Source organism: Galleria mellonella, unplaced genomic scaffold (assembly GCF_026898425.1).
Source record: "Galleria mellonella isolate WM207_F2 unplaced genomic scaffold, CSIRO_AGI_GalMel_v1 utg21, whole genome shotgun sequence".
In the NCBI taxonomy this organism is placed as follows: domain Eukaryota; kingdom Metazoa; phylum Arthropoda; class Insecta; order Lepidoptera; family Pyralidae; genus Galleria; species Galleria mellonella.
This window is the reverse complement of record NW_026442037.1, coordinates 2191167-2206625: the sequence shown is the minus strand read 5'-3', so window position 1 is coordinate 2206625 and position 15459 is coordinate 2191167. Positions and strand designations below refer to the sequence as shown.

At 33.4% G+C, this 15459-nt stretch overlaps 1 protein-coding gene across 1 annotated transcript; it reads right to left on the bottom strand.

Moving 5' to 3' along the window:
• Nucleotides 1–381: 381 nt before the first annotated feature.
• On the bottom strand, nucleotides 382–11978 carry LOC113515559 (CLIP domain-containing serine protease B4). Its single transcript, XM_052894405.1, is given in 10 exon segments — nucleotides 382–1071; nucleotides 1859–2041; nucleotides 3459–3559; nucleotides 4405–4586; nucleotides 5955–5972; nucleotides 5975–6002; nucleotides 6952–7139; nucleotides 7979–8070; nucleotides 9273–9334; nucleotides 11737–11978. Coding segments are annotated over 10 exon segments (1029 nt in total). The 5' UTR covers nucleotides 11801–11978; the 3' UTR covers nucleotides 382–960.
• Nucleotides 11979–15459: the final 3481 nt, after the last annotated feature.

Below are 15459 nucleotides of genomic sequence, written 5' to 3'. Positions count from 1 at the left end.
AGATGAGAATGAAAACAGGCCAGTTAGACCATCATGATGAATTCATCAGTTAATCATGATAGTTTCCCGCGAGGAGGTCGACCTGGTTGAGTATATTGCTAGCAATGGGATTCTCAGTCTCCATTACTAACAATCCCTTTCCCCCCTATAGGCGACGGTTACCACTTTCCATTAGGTGGGCCGTCAGCTTGTTTGCCATTGTAAGTTGTATAAAAAAAAAATAAAAAAAAAAAATTTCAGGATGGGCTAATGGACCTGATTTCTTCTCACATATTATCTCTCAATAGTGCCCAGTCAGCATATATCGGTGTCGCAGACGGGCTTACCACATTTGTCCTTCTAAGAAAACTTATACAAATTCTATATACTTTATATATTCAAAAAATATTTTTGTACAATATGTATGTAGATATATTTTAACTTCGACAATTAACAATATTAAAAATTATTATGCGATAAAAAAAATATAATAGCCTTTTTCAATAGAAGTTAATGAAAATGTTAGCAAACGAATAACTGACTCGACCATAGACTTTGTATCTCGAACCACGTTAATCTAAGGAGCCGGCAGTAATACCTAAGAACAAGGAATTAGATAGAAGGAATGATAAAATAAAAACTGTAAATCATATGGTTGCCTCCTTTCTTCTTATACAAATATAAATAGTAAAAAGAGGACGAAAGATACACCATTAGATGTACACAGTTAATTGAATGTTTTGACTTGTTACTAATGTTCTTCGTTTAATGTTTATATGGCATTCCATTTGTTCCTTATGGCAGTCTATGGGGGCAGGCCTATGTCCAACAGTGGATGGATAATGGCTGAAATGATGGTGAGGAATGTTTCTATAAATTATAGAAATGAGAGAGAGGTGTTGATAGAGAATATCAACACCTCTCGATTACCTTTTCATACGGTTTTATTGAAATAGGCTATAATAATGTTATACAACTTAATTAAGACGGTGAATTCTCAACTATCCACCGGTGGTAATGCGCCACGTTGGTGTATACGCTCGGAACACCGTCACTGCCGCACTTCTCTGAACCAAACGATACGATGCCCACCTGAAAGATAAAATAATTTATTATTTTTATGACACTTAGAATGCCAAACAAACTGACCAGTGACCCAACTGACGGAATTGGTCACCTATAGATGAACAGTGTCATGATGATGATGATGTCACAGGTTTACTAATCACTACTGAATATAGGCCTCCCCCTTGGTGGGTTTTACCAATAGTTGCCACCTAAACTAAACCTATAGATATTACAGAATGCCTATGATACCCTCATACGTTACCATTCCTAAGAATTATGAAGTTATGGAGACTCATACTCTGTGATTTCACTGTCATATCCCACCGTTCAAAATAAATACAACCATGCAAGTATGACTGCTTTATGACAAAAATACGAGTGGAACAGTGGTACTTAAACAGACGAAACTTGTACAAATTTTCTTCTAGTTAATATAATAAATTATTAATCTGGAAAATATTTGAACGATTATAGAAGCATTTCAACAGTATACTCTAGTATGTACTGCTCATCATGGTACTGCTCATGTGTATAGGCGACGGTTACCACTTTCCATCAGGTGAACCGTCAGCTCGTTTGCCATTCTAAGTTGCATAAAAAAAAAATAAAAAAATCGTTCTTATTAACTAATTATTATGTATCTATAGATATTATCTACCATTTTCGTCCCAAATAAAACGAGTTCGTTATTGTACTGTTAAAGCGTTAAGAAGTGAAAAATAAACCGTCCAAATTACCTGTTTATGTAATAATTTCAACAAAACATGGTTACTTTTTTTTTTGTAAATTTGCTAGTGTAATAATTAATCACCTGAAAGTACTGTCCGTCCCGATTCAGCAGAAGTGGCGCTCCCCCAAATCCGGCGCAAGCATCCCTTCCCTCCTCGCCGCCAGCACACAGCTGACCCTCGTGCACAGGCACCGAGTCACCGAAGATACGCTCGCAAGTTTCCAATGTCACTAAGGGGACATCTAAAAGTTGCTGCCGACTCACCTGAAATGAAATTATTTATTTGCAAGCGTTCATTCTTATTGGTGGTTGTTACCTGTTATCAAAAATTCAAACTAAAAGAACAGTCGACTTCATCAGAATCACTTTATTATGCAACTTAGAATGTCAAACAAGCGGACGGCTCTCCTGATGAAAGGCGATACATTGGTCAGGCAACTTGTTATAGGTAAGGGGAAAGGGATTGTTAGTATTGGGATCCAACAGCCCCATACAATACAGCTATCAATATAGCCTAGCAGATCGACCTCTTTGCGGTTCCCCTTGAAAACCATCTTGATGAACACTTTATTAATTTTGCTATTTCACTAGGGGCCGACTAATCTGCTTCCATTATCATTTATCGTCTCTCACTGGAGTCCTAACAGAGTATACTGTTAGCGAGGCCACCATTCCATTAATAGGTATTAAAAAAATTATTATAGGTTTAAAAAAGAGACTTTATTTACCAATGGAAGACTTTGTAAAAACCTCTATCTCACTCATGTTTCTTTCGTAAAGATCGATTTGAAAAGTGTGACATTTCGTATCGATTTGAAAGGTGTGACAGTAAAATCACAGAAAACGATGGCATAACACTTTAGTCCTCAGGAATAGCAACTATCACAGTGAGGGATATTATCACAGCATTCTGTAACGTGTGTATGTATGTGTGTATATGTATGTGTATGTGTATATGTATATATATGTGTATGTGTATGTATGTATATATGTGAATGTATGTGTGTATATATATAATTATTTATAATTTATGTAAATATTTATTTAAATTTCTGTCTTGCACTACTACTGCCCACTCACTACTTCCTATGCCACTGCGTTAGGTTGACTGGAAGAAATCTCTTTTAGAGATAAGTTCGCCTTTGCTAACATTGTTATTAACTTATTGTTGTTACTGTATGTTTTTGTGCAATAAAGAATATATATATAATATCCACAATGCTGTTCATGTCTATAGGCATGGTTACTACTTTATATCAAGTGGACCATCAACTTGTTTGTCATTCTACGCAAAGTTTAGCAGAGGGTAATTCTGTACGAAAAACGTTTGCTTGTGTACCTCTATCCCTTTCGTACTTCAACCGTGAAGTAGTTGTGTTTGTATGGCTGTGTTTCGGTTTGAAGGGTGGAATATGGTAGTGAATTTACAGGGTGCAGAGGAATAACACCTTATTCTTGGCAACGCATGGAGGGTATTATGGGTGAAATAATATACTCTATTACGTTCATGTATCACCTTCCATCTGGTGGGCTGTCAGCTTGTTTGCCATTTTCAGTTTCATAAAAAAGTAACAAAAAACAAGGCATATATAGAGAGAAATTAATCCGTAGCTAAGCGTTCTTTCCTAGCAGACCATTATTATGATTTGCTTTGAAATCACCATATTAATAGTAATCATACCATACTGCTTTGTCCAGACAGTTTCCCCCAGCCGACGAGTGTTGCTCGTTCATTAATGACGATTTCCGTTCTATCGTTGAGGCATACCGGCGCTGCTGTCACTGGAAATTGTGATTTCAATCAACGTCATTAAAATAAAAGATTACATCTGTGACATGAATGGATGACACTGTGTGACAGTCAAGGTCACGGGAAAAGGTGACCAGGAAGTGTTTGACAGTGATGAGTCGGTATGCGACAAGGTTACCGAAATGTTAGGAACTGTTGATTTGTTATTTGATAATATTCTTTAAACTAGAAGCCTTCTGATCACGGCATACAATAACAATTTTATCAAAATCGTTTCAGTACTTTAGTTTTTAAATCAAAATCACTGGTCTTGCCATAACTGAAGATTTTTTTTTGTGGAACATGCTCTTAAATTATTGTAATCACTTATGCGTATATGACGCGTATTATATCTTTTGATTTATCTAAAAATTTTAATGAAATTTTTCAAACCTAAATGAATTAAAACGGAACAATACGTCTTTTTTCACAGGATGGTATGAAAAAGTATAATCTGATGTGTAATAGAATATCAGACAAGTTATTTCAAAGATATTGTCTGAAAAAGAATACAACAGTTGACTGGAAGAAATCTCTTTTTTTGGATAAGTCCGCCATTGTACTTATTCTTTTCTTAAGAACTCTGAATACTATAATTTAAGACTTTACTATACAATAAAAGATTACAAACAAACAAGATCTAATATTTTAACATCATCATATCAGCCGTTAACTGTCCGCTGCTGAATATAAGCCTCCCCATAAGAAGGTTTTGCCAGTAGTTGTTACACTTGACAGGCGGATTTGCAATCGCAGTTAAGCTTTTGGCGATGTTTTAAAAGGGATGCTGCTGCCCATCCCTTGATCATTAAGTTCCCTTCAATATCAATATACTTACCCGAATATCTTATTTCTTCTTTGAGTACAACAAGCGCTATATCGTGTCGAAATATCTTCTTCTCATAACCTGGGTGCACTATAACGTTCTCTACTTTGATAGCCTGGGTTGGTGGCGCGCAGAAGAATTCGCTACAGTCAGGACTTCGACTCGCGTCATATTCTCCCACCACTACTGTCGATCTGAATTAGAGAATACAGATTGTCTACAATTTTTTTTTTTAATCTCTTGTACTTCAAAAATAACTATACATATAAATGATGAAGTAAGTTCTGTTAGTTCTAATAGAAAATTTTATTGTTTACAATTATCGTTGCCTTGCCTTTTCCCATTTGTTTGGGGTCGGTGCAGTATGTCTTCTTTTTTGACAAATCCTTGTCAACTGTCATTTCCTGACTCATTCTTCTTTTGTACATATCATCAATCACAGAATTCATTCACTTTTTTTTCAGTCGTCCTCTTCCTTTATATCCATCCACTTTCATACTTAACACTTTCTTTAAAACATGACTTTCTTTAATTTTATTTTTAACAATATTTACATTAATAGTTAAATTTTACTTTTTGTATAATCCATGTTTACCATTATTGCCCTCAAGTCCTTATTGTTTTTGCCTAATATGGTTAACTAGTATTAAATATCACTAATATATATAACTACTAATATATACAATATACAGCAATAAGCTCACCGTTTGTATAAATTGTATTGTGTAATAAAAATTAAATATTTTAGAAAAATGTTAGTATTGAAATTAACTTAAAGAGAAATACATTTATGTATATACGCAACTGTGTATTTAGGGCTATATTTATGTAAGAAAGATGGAATATGGCAGAAATAGTATGGCAATGCATGAAGAGCACTATAGTTATTACGATACATATTGTAATGTTCATAATGCCATGCATATTTTTGAATGCAAAAGCAATTCAACTGCTAATATCTCTGGAACTACTGGTCCACAGTTTCTTTATCTGCATAAAATTTCCATCAAGAGTTAGTGAAGAAAAAATTTTTTTCTCTAACATTGAATTGAAAAAAGTGGAAAAAAGTGACTTTTTCTCCTTTTTTGGTTACTTGGATGCTAATATGGGCGGGATGGTAGAAAATGAAAGATCCCTGGATTTCAACGGTTTTTCTTGATTGAAATTTTGTAAGGGGACAAGGTTTTTGTCAATAATACCAATTTTCATGACTTATTACTCAATTTTTTGTTTTTTAAAAATTCACAAAAAAAAATCAAAAAAATCAGTATTATTAAAGAAACTCGGATTTTATTCCAGAGATATTAGCACAATAATCTTTTATACTGGTACAATTTGTATCCTATACAATGGAGTAGCTCGAAAAAATTTTTCCATCAGGTTTTTTCAGGTTTAAGAATTGCTAAACCACAAAAAATTTTTTCACCAAAAAATCTGTGGTTTTCAAGCTGCAGTCAACACAAAAATACTCTTTTGGAAATAATAGAACCAATTTCATGACTTATTGCTACACAAAGAACAACAGTATTATTAGATTTTATCCAATAATCTTTTATACTTACAATTTGTATCCCTCAGGTTTGCAAATCTAACATTGCCTGACTCCTTATCTGAAACAAAAGATTTTATCACCATATTCCTATAACCATAAGGTTTTGGATTTTGGTTTTCAACCAACCACCTGCTTGGCATCAACCCACCTTTAGATTGAATTTATTGGTGGTATCCACAGGGGAAAGGATTGAGGAAAAAGGAAGTCATTGAGGTAATGGAAGTTAGTAAAAAAAGAAATAAAAGGAAGGAAAAACTGGAAAAAAAAGAACACCCTCAGTACAAAAATACATAACCTGACGAATTATATGAACTTGATGCCCGCATCGACCTTCTACCATCGCATAAATAACACATTTGACTTTGCAATGACATTAGCGTGCCAAGATCAGAATAAAATTGATATATATTGCAAGTAACACCTTTATTAAGTTCCCCAAAATAAAACAGGTTCGAGGTATTGGTTATCACGTAATGAAATCTTGATTTTAATTTACATGAACCCAAATCGGTCGTATGTGTATGTTTTTTTTTATACAACTTAGAATGGCAAACAAGCTGACGGCCCACCTTATATAAAGTGGTAACCGTCGCCTATAGACATGAGCAGTACCATAGACATAACAGAGTATACTGTTTCGCCCATGATACCTCTCATGCATTGCCATTCCTGAGGACTCAGATGTTATTCCTCTGCATCCTGTACATTCACGCCATATCCCATCCTTCAAACCGAAACACAGCTATGCAAATACAACTGTTTCACGGTTAAAACACGAATGGTACAGAGGTACCCAAGCAATCGACTTTTGTACAAAGTCTCCCTCAGGTATATTAATAATCCTCTATATATCACGTCCTCTGTATACTAAATTTCATATTGGTTAAACCATTATGGCGCTAAGAGGTAACAAACAAACAAGGAATCTCACTTCCACGTTTCTAATATACTGAGGATAGTAAAGATATGGTATAATAAAAATAAAGTACACTCCTTCATTAACTTACGAGTGAATCCAATTCTGGCAACCCAAGGATGTGCTCCTATACCACTGTAGTTGACGGCTCTGACCATACTCTGGCCACAGCGCTCGGTGCCTTCCTGGTAGACCCTGCTGCAGTCGCAAGATGGACAGCATACGTAGTCCTCGCTGTTGGCATGACCGCAGGTCAACTCGTTCAGTCGGTGGAAATACCTGCAGAGTGGAGCGAAAGGGATTGTTAGTAATGGAGACTAAGAATCCCATTGCTAGCAATATGACTAGCCAACATGACCTCCTCGCGGTTCCCCCTGGAAACTATCATGGTTAATTCCTGATGAATTCATCATGATGTGCTTACCTGGCCTGTTTTCATTCTCATCTATCACCCTTCACTGGTGCTCCGCCAACGTATCCCGTTAGCGCAGGCGGAGTTGCCATTCCATTTTTATGCATCAAAAAAAGAATCTACAGAATGGGGGGAGGGGTTGTTGATAATGGATACTAGGAGCTGCATTGCTAGCAATATACCTAACCAGGTAGACCTCCACGTGGCCCCCCTGGAAACCATCGTGCTGTATTCCAAGTGTATTCATCACGATGGACTAACTGACCGGTCTTTTTATCCTCACCTATCATCCTTCACTGGTGCCCCGCCAGTGTATAGTGCAGGCGGGATTACCATTCCATCATTACGCATTAAAAAAAAATACCTGTAGAGTTATACAATGACAGAATAAGTTAGGAACGTTTTCTAAAAATCGGAGTATATATAATTATAAAAATTAAAGCAAAAATATGTGTAAGAGAGAATAAATAAATAAATGTTTTCCACTCAACTCTAATATATATGCATTATTTTAGCATAATTATGAGATTCATGTCATTCATAGGTGCAAAGGATGATACAATCTGCAATACAATGATGTGGGTTTCTACGCAATCGCTTTTCATGTATGATTATTTCATACATTGTTTAGAAAAATTTAATACAACGATATCTAGGACTATAGGGCAAAAACCCATTGAAAGTGATTGTAAATTAGTTTTCTTACTTGTCTGAAGAAAAACACGAAAAGTCGAGCAAATCTTCTAGCATAGGACACGAGCTTATAGGCTTACACTGCGTGTTAGGCGGACAGGGTCCCTGGAAATATAAAAAAAAAATATTACAATAATATTTGATAACTATTTCATGTCAAAAGAATGCAAGCAGAAAAGGCATTAAAATATTATTGAAATGATATTAAAAATGATTCTGAATTAGGACGAGAAACCAAAATTGTGGTAGAGGCAAAAAAATTTAATTAAGAATGTACTAACATATATAGTTTCTTAGTATACGTACTAACAAATAATTAACTTAAAGTCTTCTAAAATAAATAAATATTTGAAATTTAATATGAAATTTTAATTTATACTTTACAGAGTCTAATTTTATCTTCATTATATATTTTATTATGGAATAAACTATATAAATGTACGATTAATAAATATATATTTAATTTTAAACATTATAACAAGGTTCATGTGGGGGGGAGAGATTGTTACTAATGGGGAGGTTAGTCCCAATTGCTATCAAAATACCATTGGAGATCGACCTCCACGCGGTTCCCCCTGGAAACCATCGTAACTAATTTATCGTTGAATTCTTCACGATGGGCTAACTGGCCTGCTTTCACCCTCACCTATCACCTCTCACAGATGTCCAGCCAGCGTATGCCAATAGCGCAGACGGCGTTACCATTCCATTTTCACCTATTAAAAATAAACTTGAAGAAGTAGGTACTTATGTTTTTTGTGAAAAAGTTATTTAGTGGAAAATGTTGTCATAGTATTTAGTACAGATTTTAAAAGAAATAGAATTGAAGATTGTTACTGCATAATCTATGGTTGCTGAAAGGAACGTGAAGTGTGAAGCAAATTGCGACCACCCACTAATCAGCAGCCACATTCACGTCATTCGTTTTACAATTGAATTGCATTATATACCGTCGCCTCTTCGTTTTCATATATATATTCAAAATATTATAAAATATAAATTTATATAGTTTAGTTGCAATATTAAAAATAATATCCAAAACAACAACAGTTCGTTATTACTGCAAATCCAGTAAAATAAACTTGGAACTATCCAATCGGCAAGGGCAAACCAACGCACACATGCCCAAATAAAGATAAAACTTAGAAGAGACAGAAGGAAAGAACTAATGTGTATACAGGAAACCTCGAGCATGCATTAATGAATTAATGGCTTTTTCTAAAATATTTAAAACAATAATGGGTTATTAAAATTACAAGAACAATATTTACCCAATAAGTATACCTGTATGAGTATAAATAACTTACTTTGTCATTATCTAAATCTTCATTATTATTTCTGTCTCCCAGTCCTAAACTTAATGACATACCTGTTGAAATAAAACATTGTTTACACAAAGACATTGCAAACAAATAAAACAGGAATTGTTCGGTTTTTTTTTAATGAATGATAATGGAATAGTAACCCCGCCTGCGCTAACGGTATACGCTGGCGGGGCACCAGTGAGGGATGATAGATGAGGATGAAGAGGCAGGTCAGTTAGCCCATCTTGATAAATACACTTGGAATTCAGCACGATGGTTTCCAGGGGGGACCACGGGGAGGTCGACCTGTTAGGGTATATTGTTAGCAATGGGACTGATAATCCGCATTTCTAACAATCCCATCCCTCCCCGGAATTGTTCGGTTAGGTATCTATAGAAAGTCATTCTCATAATTTAAAATTCAGCTCCGCAAAAACTAACTACATCTATTGATAATACTATTGTAATCATGTGAATATGGAAACACGGGTTTATGGGAGAAAATTAGTTCATAATTGGCAAAGTTATCGTGTAATAGTCCTATAAAAAGGGGGGAAAAGGATTGTAAGTAGCAATATACCCAACCAGGTCGACCTCCTCGCGATTCCTCCTGGAAACTATCATTGTTAATTCCTGATGAATTCATCATAATGGGCTAACTGGCCTGTTTTCCTTCTCATCTATCACCCTTCGCTGGTGCTCCGCCAGCGTATCCCGTTAGCGCAGGCGGGGTTACCACACCATTTTCACCCATAAAAAGTCCTATAAAAAATACAAGTGAATCATGAACCCTCTCGTTTTCGAAGTAGCCTGAAATTTTGAAATTTTATATGTTCTAAAATTCTGAATACTATGGATAAGTTGTCTTTAAATATTTATTAATTTTATATCCTCATGAAATGAACCATAATTTCCTTTTTTTTTTGTTATAATATAAAAAAATGCTGTGTGGTCCCAACATAGCATAGGTCACCCCTTTCTTTCCCGTGGGTGTCGTAAGAGGCGACTAAGGGAAGGTAAGGGATGGACAGCAGCGTCTCTCTTAAAACATCTCCAAAGCCTAACTACAGTCGTCAATATGCATGCCAAGCGTGGTAACTACAACTGTAAAATCTCCTAAGGGAGAGGCTTTTGTTCAGCGGTGGATATTTAAAGGCATATCATCATCATCTCCCTGCCCTTATCCTAATTATTATTTGGGTTCGGCGTAATATGACTTTAGACATATCACTAAAGGATTTGGCTTCTAATATTACGACCGGACGCCTGCCTGACGTCAACCCTCTTAGGGAATGTATTAGTTGATGGTTTCCGCCACCTACGGTTTGAAAAAAGGAAGGGAACGTTGGAAATGCGTGAAGGAAATTAGTAAATGGGAGGAATATGGGACTTATGTGGGAAAGGAAAGGAAAGGCTTATGTAATGATGATAAATATAAAAAATACATAAAATTTATACGTGCATCATAATGTGCACTGGCATCATTATTACAGGTAAATCATTGCTGTGTATGACCTTGAGTGTAGAGAGATATGATCATCTAGTTCAGGATACAAATCGAGGTTACAGATTCACTGTGTCGTGTAATTATTGGATCACAATACTTCAACGTCCATTTATTTATTACAACACACATAATGGTACAGATCTTTTTTATATAATTTCTCAAAAGAGAAATGTTCAGTATAGCAAATATTTATTCAAATTTAAATTTCTAAGAAAGTTTTTGAGGGCTTAAGATTTAAAAGAGAAAGTCAAGTGGGTCAAGTAACAATCAATGATTAGAATTTTCTTTCTTCCTTTCATTTGAAAACACCTCTAAGTCTAGTTTAATCTTTATTTAAAGAAAAAATATTTTTTTTAATAAAATTTTATTGGGTTACATTTTTTATGCATTTTCAGATATCAATACATTTAAAAGCACACCGAATGAAAACTGGTAATCTAAAATATTTTCCAAGGAATTCTTACTCAAATTTATGAACGAATCATGTTTTTTTTTAAAAAAAAAGGTTAAATAATTCTGAAAGCTACATCTAAAATGTATGTTTTTGTGGGCCCATGATTTAGCAAAAAAAAAAAAACTTGTATATTGATTTATTTTGGTCTTCCCGCTGTCCTGATCTCGTTTCCATAATCCAACGCCCAATTGTCTATTTACTACTTACGATTTCAGTTTATTTAGGAATTCTTTGAATTGTAGTTTTATACTGCACATGTGAAAACTAAAAATAAACTGATATCCATGGGTATCAATACCAATTTCCCATCCACATCCAGCGAGTGGGGATAGAATTACTATAATAACAAACAATGATAATTAAAGCACATCTTTTTCCATAATATTCGTCATTAATTTCAATATCAAATCATATATATTACTAAAAAAAACTGTTCAGTAAATATCATAATAAAATAAAAAACAATTTAAAAAATATTTATGAAAAAAAAATACAAAATCACTTACTCCCAAATTGGGCATCGACTGTCCATTCGATAATACACAAGCATATAAAAACAAATAGACTCATATTTAATAACTTATTCACAAGTAACAAGGTACAAATTCACATAACTATTATTATAAAGTTTTGTCAATTATCTATAGCACACATAAATCATTGGAGGTTGTGTCAGCGCCGGGTTCACAACAAAAGTGATACGGTACAAAGCCTCTTCTTCGTCCAATGTGAATCAGAGGTGTGCAACATTTGGAAATATTATTTAGAACTAATGTTTATATTTTTAATATATATATATATATATAACTTATACTAATAAGTTCATTAAATTCCCATTATTTAATGATTGAAAATGAAAATTCTATTGTCTAATGTATGTATGCTCATGACTTCAGTATGGCTGCACCTATTTAGTTAATTCTTTTTGTTGTTGTTGATGTTTATAATTGTCAGATATGTATAAAAGATAATGTTTGAAAAATCGGATGAAAAAGTATATATTTTTCACACTATATTAACACAAATATTAATTAAATTATTATAATTTTCTTTAATAATGCATATGACCAAAATTATGTTAAATATCAGTTGAACTAGAAAATTTAAATAAAAACAAAAAAGTCCTAATTACAAGCACATATAGGATAGGATCCTTATCGTTTGCAAATAATACCATTTCTATTTTGTATACACAATCCCGTGCTACAAATTGTTATTGAACCCTAATCTGGTGTGAATCACCGCTACAAATGTTTGCCTCAGGTTAGTGCAAGCGTTTACAACTATTCACAAGTATTAATTATGTACAGATGAGAACAAAAGTTTTTTTTTAATATAATTTATTTTCTCAAACATGCTTGGAAATGTTAGCATTATTTTGACAATCTTCTTCGAGATAAATCAAAATTGCCGTATTGGCTAGATACAGGCGGGCAGCGGCCGGCAAAAGTTGTTTGAAAATTCATATCTGTCGTGTTTTGCAGCCAGATAAATTACTATGTAAACTCATATCTGTCCTGTAATTTAAAAATGGAATGACCTTCTCTTTCAAAACCTGGCTACCAAGAAGGTAACTAATAAAAGGTATTATTTAAATTTCGTACTGGCTTGTAAATAGAAAGCTGTTTATTGAAAAAAAAAAAACAAAGAAACATTATGGCGCGTGAAAAATTATTATTGTTCGTTATTCGTCATTGAACTTAAAAAGTAAAATTGTGTTTTTGATTTCCACGCATTGTTTGTGAAAAGTACTATACAAGCTTTGGCCACAACTAGGCATTGATGGACTCACGTATGTGTGCCTCGGCTATGCCTCGGCCCACATTTGCACGTTCGTCCATCAATGCCTCAGTTGCTGGCCGCTGCAGTAATGTACTATAATTTTATAGTTGAATATATTAGGATAAGAGTAAAAAGATGATGTTGATGATGAATATAGTTGAATTATTGAGTTTATATTGATATTGAGATTATATTATTAATGATTACTAACATTGAAAGTGTTGTATATCAATAATTCAAGTGTCAGTGTTTTTCTAGAATAACTTTTTATGGAAAAAGCTATTATTATGTAGGGTACTAACACACAGCTTGTCATCAGTTGTAATACGCTATTCACAATAAAAAAACCATGATTAATTTGTATTATTTCTTATTTGATATATAACAGAGAGTGAGTGTATTGCTAATGATTACTCCTGTATTCACCTGTATACTAATGAGGTACAAAATTATGATGATAAATATAAATTAATTTAGAATCATCTAAAATTTTCAATAATAAATATATACTCCATATAAACTCTATACATAAACAATACAAAAAACATGCAAAATATATTATTTATTTATTTCATCAACTGAACGAGCTTTACAGTCTCCTAATACGCTCGCCCAGAAAATATACGCTCATAATATAGTATGTCATAACATATTTTATTTTAAAATGTTATTTCATTCTAACATATAAAATTAGGTTAACTGGAAGAAATCTTTTTTTAGATCTCTAAAAGAGATTTTAAGAACAGAAGCTCGCTTTTGCTTATTTGCTACATAAAATATATATAAATATATAACCCTGTACATCCTGATAGTACTAGTAAACTAATAAGTTTTTTTTTATTTTCTCATTTACGTTTGTATTGAATGTATCAATACAAACGTAACGTATACAGTTGTTACCTTATTGAACATATTATGTGCAGTCGCTAACAAAATTCAATAAACGGTGTGGTAGACGGACACAAAAAATGAATTGGCCTGTAGCTAGGTAATTGGTATAAAATTTTATAAACAGTAGTTTAATTTAATTTGCGATATTCGGTTTGATCTAAAAAAAAATATCCATTAAATAAATGTATTAAATGTTCACTATTGAACAATAAATGAAAGTTTGGCCAGTAGATGTTACGCTTGGCGGCGGATTGGCAACCGAAATTAAGCTTTGACTGCAAGGCTATGAAAAATATCCCATAATTAGGCCTTATAAATAATAATATTTAAATTTAAATTTCATAAACAATATTCTTAAAAAAAAGAATACTGTTTATGAAATGTCGTAAAGTTAAAATCTCGATGTGCCAAAAAAACAGTATTTTTTTTAAACACTACAAATTTAATATAGAACTGACACAGGATTCTGTTTAATATCGAAAAAGTATTTTTATCGAAAAAATATCCTTTAAGCAAAAAAAAAAAATTCCAAATCGGTTTAGAACTGACGGAGTTGTAAAGTAACAAACATAAAAAAATACAATCTAATTGAGAACCTTTGTCCTTTAAAAGACGGTTGAAAATATTTTGCAAATGAAAAGTCATGAAAAAAAAAAGAAGCCACTAACTAAATATGCAGCTAACAAAAAAAATCATAAAACAGAACTGTACGTATTCGAACTGCTGTCCTCACTACAATCACCACGTCCGGAGCGGACGGTGGCCAGCTTATCTTCGGCGAAAATCAGTTTTTTCGCACCTTTATTGTAGTTTTTGCTCTGTCTGATGTCATTAACATCATCGGGTTGAGGACTTACGTGGCAGCGTGAAGTTAACATTTTACTGGATCTAGAGGTACAGTGCTTCCTTAAATTATATAGATAGAGTGCCTCCATACAAACGCTTCGAGAAAAGCGAGTCAACTTTTGCATATAATTTTGCGTGATAAATAGGTATGCATATTTCATATTCCATATTTATTTTGTCTTATAATTTTTGCACCTTTTTAATGCGCAAAAACACATTTTATTTATCAAATAATTGAATATAGATACGTCAGGATACAATGTGTGCGTAAGTATATAGAACATTCATAAAAAAAATCAGCTAATTTGACAATTAGCTGACAAAAAGTTGACCCGTTTTTGGGACTCGAAGCTCTATCTATATAATCTATGAGTGCTTTTTACAAAAGCTACTAAGTATAGGGTAGTTTTGTGTAACGTGCAGGCTAGATACCAATGTCTTATCTATTTCTACCAACCATGGTCAGGCAATGTATTAAACCACTACACTCAAAAGAAATACTAACCAACATTTGTTGAGATTTACATTGCATTTATCATTAAAAAATAGATAGGACAAGAAAATACTTCATCTACAAAGAAAATAAATCGTAGTAGGTAGTTTTATCGAATTTTAAGAACTACTAAATTTTTAATATAAGATTGCTAAATATCACCTATGACACCTGGGATAGAGTGGAAAGAATAAAGGTTACAGGAAGGGTCACTGTT